This window comes from Carlito syrichta, unplaced genomic scaffold, assembly GCF_000164805.1.
Source record: "Carlito syrichta isolate Samal-C Ts95f unplaced genomic scaffold, Tarsius_syrichta-2.0.1 Scaffold309481, whole genome shotgun sequence".
Lineage (NCBI taxonomy): Eukaryota > Metazoa > Chordata > Mammalia > Primates > Tarsiidae > Carlito > Carlito syrichta.
Genome location: NW_007253577.1, coordinates 275002 through 286167, shown reverse-complemented (window position 1 = coordinate 286167; position 11166 = coordinate 275002). Strand labels below are relative to the sequence as shown.

Here is an 11166-nt window from a genome sequence, read left to right as displayed (position 1 = left end):
AAGCCTCCAATCCGTAGCCAGCTTTGTTATGCGTCCAATAGGACTGTAACACGGCGTCGGGCCCACCCTACTCCCATGCAGTTCCTCCAATAGGAACATAGCACGGCCCCTTCCCGCCACTGTCAGGCTAATAAATACAGCCCTCTCCCCGCAACTCTCTCTCTTGTCTCTCTTTCTCTCTCTCTGTCGCTCTCTCCCTCTCTGCAGCTCTCTCCCCACCTCTCTCCCACTCCTCTCTCTCTCTTACTCTCTCTTTCTCTCTCTCTTTTTCTTTTTTCCTGTTACAGATCCTCTCTGTAACAGCCGCTTTAATAAATCTCTTGGTCCTGGCCGGGTGTGGAGTCATTACTAGCACCTACCTTCTTTCACACACCCATGCACACCTTCACACACCACATGCTAATACACACACAGGTTAATAGCTATCACTGTCCACAGGGCCCTTCCTTTCTCTGTGCCAAGCTCTGAGCCAGGAGCAGAGGCCGCTGTGACAGGCAGATAAAGATCCTACCACAGTCAGAAGCACCTTGGCTGCCTGGAACAGAAAACTGGACCAAGCAAGACTTTAGCAAATAAAAGTTTAATTTTCTTACAGAACCAGACGCTGGGGGGATAACTGTGGATGATTGTTTTGGCCTTTGCTTCATGGCGGCAAAGCGGCCGCCCAGACCAGTCATCACAGCCACAGTCACAGCAGGAAGATAGGGTAGGGTGCTGCCAAACTTTCCCTAGAAACATCCCTGTCAGCTTTGCTGAGTGCCCTCTGGCTGGAGCTGGCCACGTGGTAGCCCCTAACAGCAAGGGAGGCTGGGAAAGTGAGCAAAGGGGTCATCAGGATTGGCTGGGACCCATTAAAATCCATCATTTGAGCTGGGCTTGGCGGCTCAACCCATAATCCCACACTTTGGGAGGCTGAGGTGAGTGGATTGCCTGAGCCCGTGGGTTCGAGACTCACCTGGGCAACTTGGCAAGACCACATCTCTACAATAAATCAAAAATTAGCCGGGCATGGTAGCGCGCGCCTGTAGTTCCAGCTACTTGGAAGGCTGAGGCGGAAGGATCGCCGGAGCCCAGCAGGTCGAGGCTGCAGTGGCTGGGAGTGGCCACTGCACTCCAGTCTGGGTGACAGAGTGAGACTCCAACTCAAAACAAAACAACCCATCATTTGGCCTGGGCACACTGAGACTCCAAAATCTGACCCTGTTGCGAAGGGTGGGGGGCATCGGCCACAGGCCCTGGATTGGCCATTGTCCCCCCAGGGCCCCTTGCTGACTGGGGACCCAGCCAAGGAAGAGGGAGCAGGTGGCACAGTCCTTGAACCCCAAGGGAATGACAGACAGACCAGAGCCGGAACAAGGGCCAGCCCCCACTCAGCCATGTCACTCTCTCAAGAATCAGTGCCCCAGGCCTTCACCCTTCCCTGCAGCTCGAGTGCCCCTGCCCTCGAGGCCTGAGCCGCCTGAGGGCACCCTGGAGGCTCTCCTGTGCCACCTGGCCCACCTGATCGTCTGGACTGTTCGACTTCCCCTCCCGGGGGCTTGGGATGCCTTTGGTGCCAGCTGCTACCTGGTCCCTGGGCCCGCCTCCCACCCAGAGGCCCTGCTGGGACTGCCTCAGCACCGCCTTGGGAGGCGAGGGGCAGATGGAAATCTCCACCCAACCTCTCCCCAGCACTTGGGGTTCATCGGGCAGCCAGCTGCAGACACCAGGGTGTGTCGGGGTAGAGGAGACAGTGGAGGGAGCGGAACCTGCAGAGAGACCAGAAAAGGACAAGATGGCCACCCCGCACCCACCTTCACCCAACCTCCTGGGGTGCCAGTGCAGAGATGGCTTTGAGCAGGGTTTCTCCACTCCCACACTATCAGCATGCAGAGACTGGTCATTCTTGGTTGTGAGGGCCGTCCTGTCCCCATCCGGTACCCGTCAGCATCCTGGGCTCTACCCACGAGATGCCGGCAGCATTACCCTGAACTGTCATCCCTTAAAGTGTCTCCGGACATTGCCAAATGTCCCTTAGGGGACACAATCACCCCCACTTGAGAACCCCTGGCTTAGAAAAACTTGGAAAGCCAGAGAGGCCATAAAGAGACCTCTGCTGAGGCCAGAGCATCCGACCACACCTAGCCAAGCCTCCAGTTGGCTCTAACCCCACCAGGCAGCAGCCTATGCCTTCTAGAATCTTCAGGCCTAGAGGAAGTTGAACATTAGTTCATACAGCAATGCAGCCAGAGCTCACACACTTCCACTGACGGGGAGCTCATCCCGTTAGAAGCCAGCTTCTTTCATCTTGGAATTTTGAATGTATTTTTCCTGTATTGAGCCAAACTCCGTCTCCTTGTAAGGTCCAATTTGTCCAACTCAGCCCTGGTCCTGGGACCCTCAGAATAGCTGTGAGCCCTCTGCTCCAGGACAGGAAGCTCTCTAGGGTCAGGAGCCCTGGTTCCCCCAAGGGTTCAGATATACTCCAGACAAATCCAGGGTCCACACAGGGCCTCCAAGGGCCCTGAGCAGGCTCCCTGCCACCCCCCCAGCTGGATTTTCCACCAGCCTCTCCTCTCCTCTGCATCCAGGTCACACTGCCTTCCCTAAGCAGGTCAAGCAAGAGCCATCTCCTGCCACTAGGCCTTTGCATATGCTGTGCCCTCCACCTGGGGCACTCCGCCATCCGCCTCTTCTCCCAGTTCACTCGGGCCGGTCCTTCAGTCCCACATGCCACCTCTTCCGAGAGGCCTTCCTGGCCAGCACCCACTCCCCAGGCAACATCAGGGCCCTGTCTTATTCTCTCCCGTAACAGCCTGTACTTCTCTGTGCCCCTCATGCCCTGCACATATGGGGTCCCAGACCCGTCACCCCTAAGTTCTTCCTCTGGACAAGTCTCTGGCATTTGAGTGGGCCCAGAGTGCACCCCATCTGCCTCCCTTTGCCTCCCAGGGCCCCTGCTCTTTCCCCAAGGGCAGGATCCGGGCTCCTTCCCCGTCGCCGGGCCCTCTGCTCGTCACTGGTCAGGGGCAGGAATGGGGGCTGAGGAGCTGGGGGTCAGTCTGATGGCCCAGAGATGGAGCAGATTGCCGTAGGAGGGAGGAGCCCCACGTGGCTGGGGTCATGCAGACTGAAGCCAGGCTGTCGGTTGGCAGAGATGCTGGGAGGAATTGAGCATCAGTTCTGGGGTAGGACCAGTGGGCCCAGGTCCATGTGCCTCCCCTACTTCCCCCCTCCCCCTACTCCCCCCGGCAAGCTGAAAGCAGAAGCCACGGCTGGCTGGGGGCGCTGGTGTGGAGTAGGGGAGCTGTACGCCACAGGGTGTGCCAGGACTATGCTAGATAAGCAGGGCCCGAGCTGAGCAGCCTCATCTCCCTGCGGCCTGTCCTGGGTGGCACTGGAAGGCACCATTTCAACCCTCTACCCACCTAGAGGAAGCATCTGAAAGTATCAGAGAAAGAAAGAGCCTCAAAAAGATAAAAATTCCCAGCTAGGCCTAGTGGCTCAGCCTGTAATCCCAGCATTATGGAAGGCAAGTGGATTGCCTGAGCCCATGGGTTCAAGACCAGTCTGGGCAACTTGGTGAGACCCTCGTCTCTACAATAAGTCAAAAAATTAGCCAGGCATGGGAGCACATGCCTGTAGTTCCGGCTACTTGGAAGGTGAGGCGGAAGGATGGCCGGAGCCCAGTGGTTAGACACCGGGATGGCCGTGAGTGCACCACGGCACTCCAGCCTGGGTGACAGAGTGAGACTCCAACTCAAATAAATAAATAAATAAAAACTCCCCTCCACGTCTGATTCCCCCAGGAGAGCATCTGCCTTGCTCAGTGAGGATGTTTCAGTCTCCCAGGGGTTCCTGAAGACTCCCAGAGGATCCATGATATCCAGCCTCCACGTGTTGTGAATGGGGAGACTGAGTCCCAGAGAGGGCAAGACGCTTGCCCGAGGACACACAGCAAGCCAGTGTCAGAGCAGGGACTGACATCCACTCCCTCCCACTCCTCTCCCTCCCAGCCCAGTCGCCGGGTTTGGATGCCTGGACTTAGCCCCTCTTCCTCCTGCCCCACAGCCCCAGCCCCCAACCCACCTGGAGGGGTCCTCCTCGGAGGAGAAGGGACCCTGTAGCTTGATCACGTTGAGTCTTCCTTCAAAGACACCGTAGCTGAGGGTGACCTGGGCAGGGAGACACAGAGACGTGTTGGACCATCACACTGGGGACCCCCACCAGGGGGCAGCATCCTGGCAGAGAGGGCACTTGGAGAGGTGCCAGAGGCGGCCACCGCACCTACAGTTGGAGGGAGGGGCTTCACTAGGGAGCCCGCCCACTCCCCAAGGAACCTGCCGGCTTGCTGAGCACTCTTACAGTTCGGCTTACCCGGGAGGCTGGACCCATGCCCTCATCCTACAGATTTGGAGAGAAGAGCAACTTTCCAGTAAGTTGCAGGTCCAGAATAGAGCTGGGGTCTTCTGAGACACAATGGAGGGCCTTGGCAGACCCTCTTCCCCCAGCGCCTCCACTCCACCAATCAGTGCGGACATGGGGTCACTGCTGCAGCTCAGAGGCAGTGGCACAATGGTCCAAGACTGTGGGCTCAGGGACCACCCAGCTAAGTTCCAGTCCCCCTCTGTCCTGCACCAGCGGTGTGTCACAATCAGTTCTGCCTCTGTAGAAGGGGGATAATGTTAGTCCTGACTTCATGTGAATATTATGGGGAACCGGAGAGTAGGTAAGGCCCCCAGTGTGGTGCCTGGCATGGCGGGTGCTCAGGAATTCCTAACCTTTAGAGGACTCTAGTTTTGGCTGCCCAAAATCCCATTCCCTGCCTTCAGGCCCTGCAACCTAATGCAACCAACCTCTCCCCTAGCTCCAGGCCTGAGCAGTCAGCACTAACTCCAGGCGCCAGCAGGAGATAAGTCCTATGACTCCAGGCCGGCCCTCAGTCAATGATCTGGGATCATTGGTGGCAGCAAGAGCTCTCACCATGGTGGGGTAGAAACCTGGGGCTGCCCTCCTGCCAGCGTGAGGGGTGGGCCTGCCTGAGGGTGAGGGAGAGCAGATGGGACAGGAGAGAACCCAGAATGCTATCTTTTACTAGACCCAGACACCCCTCACAAGCCAAGCCCTCGGCTTCTCAGTTACGTGAGCCACCAACACATCTCCTTTTCTGTTTAACCAGTTAATGTTGAGTTTCTGTCACTTGCACCCAAAAGGCTCTGCCTCACACTGCTGGGCGGAAGATCCCAGGGACCCTCCAGCCAGGACCGTCTACAGCAGGGGTCCCCAACTTGTCAGATCAGCACCGAAAAACCTTTTTCCATTTCCCACATCCTATCTTCATGAAGCCAGTTTTCTGCAGTGACAGCAGCCATAGCGATTACAGAGTAGACTGGACATAAGCAGCACACTTCGGGTGTCATTGTCTCCCATCACCCCCAGAGAGGACCATTAGTTGCAGGAAAACAGGCTCAACGCTCCCTCTGATTATGCATTAGGGTGAGTTGTATGATTATTTCATTATCTATGTCAATGTAATAATAAAGTGCACAATAAATGTAATGTACTTGAATCATCCCGAAACCACCCCTCCCCTGGTCCATGGAAAAACTGTCTGCCACAAACCTGGTCCTTGATGCCAAAAGGTTAGGGATCACTGGTCTACAGAGTCCAAGGGTGGCATCTGCAAGGCAGGCAGAGCCAGCTTGACCTGTGAGCAGTGCCTCCCCTGCCAGATGGAATGGCGCCACTCCCCCACCATGCCTGCGTGTCCCCCCTAAAGACCTGTCCTTCTCAGTAACCTCGGGGTTAGCAGAAAGACAGGGAAGTCTTAAAGAAGAGGAGGCTGCTGGGAGGAGTCAGGAGCGGAAGGCCTGGCTTCTTAGGAGGGACGTGGGGAGGGCAGGCAAGGGAGGGAGAGAGGAATAGAGGCAGGGGTGAGAGCAGGGTGGTGGGAACTGAAGACAAGCTTCCTCTCGCCTTCCCAGGTTCTTCCGGCTGGCATTTGGGGGCCAGATCAAAGAATTTCAGCCTCAGAAGAGGCGGAGAGGGCACTGTGTGCTCTTAGGGGGTCTTCTGTCACCTGGGCCTCCGTTTCCCCGTCAATAGGGGATAACCAGGCCCCCCTGAGTATACAGAGTTCCAGGTTGCTCTCAAATGCCAGGAGGGCGGAAGAGGGGAGATCCCATGTTCCTTTGTGGGGACCTTCCTCTGCCCCCATCGCCACCTGCCCCGAAACCAGCTCACCTGCTCCGGGAGCTGGGCGACCCTCAGCAGCTGCAGGGTCTCCAGGTGGGAGTGGAAGAGGGGGCTGGGCTGCAGGCGGCCGCCCAGCTTGCACTCCACGATGTATCCCACGGTGCAGTCGTCCGGCAGCCGGATGAGAGCGGATGTGTCCACAAAACGGGAGCCACTGAGAGACAGGGTTGGGCTGTGGCCGCTGCCCGGGTGCTCCACGCCCAGAGCCTCCACCCCTCACCCCTTCACCAGGTCAGCGGGGAGAGCAGAGCTCCTGCCTGACGTGTGCCATATGACCTTGACCAAGTTGGGAATCTCCCAGAGAACCTCAGTCTCCTGTGAACTGGGGGTGATAACGTCCCCGCCTTCCCAGGGCCGTTGGGAGGATTCAATAGGGGACTGGGTTGCTGAAGCCCTTTATAAAAGTATTCTTTCCAGCCCGGCATGGTGGCTCGGCCTGTAATCCCAGCACTTTGGGAGGCAGAGGTGAGAGGATTGCCTGAGCCCAGGGGTTCAAGATCAGCCTGGGCAACTTGGTGAAACTTCATCTCTAAAATAAAAAAAAAATTTTTTTTAAGTAATAATAAGCTGGGCCTGGTAGGGCGTGCTTGTAGTTTCGGCTACTCGGAAGGCTGAGGCAAAAGGATCGCCGGAGCCCAACAGGTCGAGGCTGCGGTGGCCGGGAGTGGCCACTGCCCTCCAGTCTGGGCGACAGAGTGAGACTCCGACTCAAAAAAAAAAAAATCATCTTTCCTTTGCTCCCGTTCTCATCATTCAGTCATTCACTCATTTGTTTGTTGCTGAGCTTGAGAGTCTCCCTGATGCTACACCAGGGCTGAGAACACAGAGGAGAAAGACAGCAGTCCCACTCTGCGGTGCTAAGTCAGCCGGAAGCACACAGCCCGGGGGCACAGGGAGTGTGAGGCGGGCTTCCTAGAGGAGGTGGCAGGTTGAAAATGGAGTCTGCAGGTGCTGAGGGAGGAGAACTGCTCCAGGCAAGGCATCACCTGGCCCCATGCACCCCACGGATGCCCCTCCCCAGGACACCTGACCAAGGGCAAAAGGGTGCAGAAACCCAGCCTGGGCCCCCAGCCCAGCATGCGTGGCCATGAGCTGTACCTGTAGGAGTGGGCATGGGGGCTCTTCCTAACGCACAGCGAGGTAACACAGGTGGGCAGAGCCTGGCTGGAGCTCCCAGCACAGGGCCAACTCCTGCTCCACACCTGCTGTAGACTTCCCAGGACAACATGCCCACCCCTGCTCCCACGTGAATCCCCCGGGGGGCCCCACCCAGCCAGGGTGAGACAGGGCGGGTTCATGTCCCAGCAAAGCACGCAGGCTTTGGAACCTAACTCCGCAGTTGAGTGATCTTGAACGTGGGTGACCTTAGAATTGCTTAATCTCTCAGTGCCTCAGTTTCCTCAGCTGAAAAAACAAGGCTAACGCCACCTTCCCTCCACCCACTCCCTGTGTCGTGATCCTCTTGGCAAAGCACAGGCTTGGCTCAGAGCCAACCCTCAACACAAGGTGGTAGCTCACTGACACTGCTGGTAACGATAGCAGCCTGCCAGGAAGCCTTCCAGAGGCCAGGCCTTGGCTCCTTGTAGAATTCCGGTGCCACGCCCACACTAAGGCTTCTACTGCCCCTGGGATGCCCCCAGCTGGGGCCCCAGGGCTATCTTAGCTCAGATGCCACCTCCTCCTAGAAGCCTTCCCCCTTGTCCCCAACCAGAAGGCCTTTCCCCCTCCTCTGAGTGCCCCTATATGTGGCCTTCACCTCCTCTGTGGTGTGGGCAGGTCAGAAGAGGGCATCAGACAGGACTTCCCAGTGCCTGCCCAGACATTTGCTCACAGAACCCTCAGCACACCTTTGGCTGTTGTGCTGTCAAGCCCATTTGCAGATGGGAGGACTGAGGCTCTCGGAGGTAGCACGACTTGCCTGTGTGTGACAGCGTGCACTTGACCATGTAGCCCCTGAGAACAGAGTGGCAGGTAGCTTGTTTGCCACTGACTGTGCGGCTCTGTGACACACAGAAAAGGGGCCATGTCTCCCGAGCTCCCATTCAAGCCCTTCCTGCTGCTAAGGGCCCTCCTGTACCCTGGCAGAAACCCCCTGCCTACCCCAGGGTCTCTGCTTACCTGGCCCACGGCACCATCTTCAAAGCCAGTTTGCGGTTGATGCAGAAGCCGGCGCCCCCAGTGGCGAACCAAAACTGTACGGGTCTCTGAGGGCGGGGAGCACCAAGGTGCAGAGTGAGTCTGGGGGTTTGGGGGAACAGAGGGCAGGAGGGGGCACAGCCTGGCCACCTTTCATCCTCCCGCCAGCATGGCTCAAAAGTTCTTTATTTTACATCTCATTAGAGTCTCGCTACAGTATGGCGCTATTGTACCCATTATATAGATAAAGAAACTGAGGCCCAAGATCACATAGCTAATTGGTTTGGGAGGGTCTGCAAACGCTGCACCGGCTCCCCTAGGCCACAGTGGCGGGCCTAGGTGGATGGGCCAGGTGTACCCAGGTGGGCATTGAACATGCACAGGAGAGACACGCTCAGATACAAAGGCAGAGCCGAATCTCACACAGACGTCTAATGTTTTCTAGCGTCTATTGTGCGCCAGGTCCCGTGCCACGATCTGGGATAGATGACCTCATTGAATTCTATGATCACAGCCACCCCCGTGGGTAGGGGCTGTAATCAACTGCTTCACAATCAAGGAAACCTAGGCACAGAGAAGTTAGATGACATCAGTCAAGGTCACAAAGTCAGGAGGTGGCCAGGCTGGCGTGTAACCCAGGGAGTGAGGCTCCAGATTGGATGCCCCAGCTCCAAAGGCAAACCACGTAAGCACAGGTGCATAGCCAGGGGTAAAGTGTGGAGGCCTGGGGAGCTCTTGGCTCCCTTAGAATCACTCACACACAGAGCCCCGGGGCCCAGAGGATGTAATTAGGGCTCAGAGGCTGATGAGCTGCTGATAATTATGGTTGTGTTTTCTGCTCTTGGTTTTCCTAATGAAGCAGATGGTGACCTGGGGAGGGAGGGAGGGCCTCAGAGAGTGCCCCGGTCCCCAGTAGGCCCTGCCTCTAGGGAGGGGATCCCCTCCGACCCTGGAAAGGGAGGGAGGGTGAGCCCCACAGAGTGCCTAGGTCCCTACCAGGCCCTGCTTCTGGGGAGGGGACCCCCTGGTCCTGGGGTGAAGGGTGAGCTCCACAGAGCACCCAGGTCCCCACCAGGCCTGGCCTCTAAGGGAGGGGAACTCCTGACCTGCCCAGGGAGCCCTAGCCTAGGCCAATGCAACACCTGAAGCCTGGTCGGACAGGGAAAGAACCATGCAATATTTGGGACACCCTTATACTAAATTCCTTACTGTTTATCCGAAAGTCAACCATAACCAGGTATCTTGGTTTTTTATTTGCTTTCTAAATCTGACGACCCTAATCAGTGTCCACCCAGGTCTGGAGCTGATGCTGGTACAGGGGCCCCCTGTCGTGCCAGGGGTCAACTCCCCATCACCGGAGACGTCTGGAGAGAGAATGCATTATCTCATTCTCCCCATTTCACAGAGGAAGAGACTGAGGCTCAAAGAGCAGAAGCCACCGGGCCAAACCCAGAGAGATGAACCAAATCCGAAACCGAGAACCTGTCTCCTCTCTCCAGCACCTGCCCCCCCCCAGGACCAGCGGCCACTGGGTGAAGGCGGAAGGAAGGGACAGACCGTGCGGTTGTGAGGCCGCGGCTCCGAGGCATGGATGGGCCGATTCAGGCTGGGCCTGCCTACGTAGACATCTCGGTCTGGTGGGAAGGCTTTCAGCAGCCGCAGCAGCGCCCTCGGGTTCACATAGTTGTCATCGTCCACATGGCAGAACCACCTGTGGGGGTGGACGGGAGGCAGTGAACTTGGGGGAGTCCAAGCCAGCCAAGCTCCTCTTGTGCTCTTATAATCAGTCTACAAACAGCTACAGGGTGGGGGTGAGGGTGAGGGTTGGCTAACATTTAGGACACCTGTTTTGTACCAAGCAGCGTGTTGGGTAAGCTTGAGAGGAGGGTGTGCCCACGTAACAGACGAGGACCAATACTCTGAGAGGTTAAGACACTTGCCCAAGGTCACACAATTAAATGGCAGGATTTGAACCCAGCTGATCTGCCCAGCCTGCTGCCCACTGCCTGCTAGGTGGGTGGAGACTGGAGTCAGACTCCAGGAGGCCCAGGGGCTCTTTCCACTGGATCCAGACCACTTCACTTTTTTGACACAGCACTCAATTCAGGAAGTAGCCTGAGGTCAAGGGCCGACCCACCCCAGAGACCAGAACCTCACCTGAGCCCACTGGCCAAGAAGGCATTGAACTCAGCAGCCATCTTGCAGGACAGAGCTGGGTGGCTGTGCTCCGCGGAGCAGTTGGTGACCACAAGGTGGGACCCTGGAGAAGCAGGAGAGAGTCAGGGGACGCTGCACAACTAGCCCTCGCAGCCCCAAACACAAATGCCAAGAGAGGCCTGGCCTCAGAGAGGGAGCTGAGGGAGGGACTTGCTCTGGGGCTCAGACAGCACCCAGCATCAGAGTAACCCACCCACACCCATCTCTCACATGGTGAACCTGAGTCCCACAGAGGGCCAACCTGCCCAGAACCACAGAGCCAGTGGCAGCAGGCTGGGCTGGGACCTCCCCCATCCACACCCACACCTGTTCCAGGAAAGAAGCCTGCCACCCCTCCTGGGAAGACGTGAGCCCCTACATGCCAGGGGTGGGCAGCCCTGCTTCCTGGGAGCCCTCGGACCAGAGCACAGCCCCCCCACCCTTCTTTGGCAGCAGCTGAGGGGTCCCCACCCCACCCAGGCCAGGCAGAGTTACCCAGTCTCTCCTGGAGGCCTTCATCCGGGCTGTCAGTGAAGATGGACGTCTAGGAGTGAGAAGGTGGGGTCAGGACTCGGCCGAGGGCAGCCCCAGGCCGAGCCA

The 11166-nt window shown here is 57.5% G+C and overlaps 1 protein-coding gene across 2 annotated transcripts in view; it reads right to left on the bottom strand.

Moving 5' to 3' along the window:
* Window positions 1-1605: 1605 nt before the first annotated feature.
* MFNG (MFNG O-fucosylpeptide 3-beta-N-acetylglucosaminyltransferase) overlaps window positions 1606-11166 on the bottom strand; it is a 15589-nt gene continuing 6028 nt past the window's right edge. Inside the window, exons 2-8 of one of the 2 annotated variants that reach the window (XM_008067340.1) lie at window positions 11062-11110; window positions 10528-10630; window positions 9928-10081; window positions 8353-8438; window positions 6223-6388; window positions 4069-4154; window positions 1606-1748 (exon numbers count right to left, since the gene is read on the bottom strand). In XM_008067340.1, the coding sequence (XP_008065531.1) occupies window positions 1682-1748; window positions 4069-4154; window positions 6223-6388; window positions 8353-8438; window positions 9928-10081; window positions 10528-10630; window positions 11062-11110 (711 nt within the window). In that variant the 3' untranslated portion in view covers window positions 1606-1681. The remainder of the gene's footprint in view (window positions 1749-4068; window positions 4155-6222; window positions 6389-8352; window positions 8439-9927; window positions 10082-10527; window positions 10631-11061; window positions 11111-11166) is intronic. The other variant, XM_008067341.1, reaches the window with a different exon arrangement.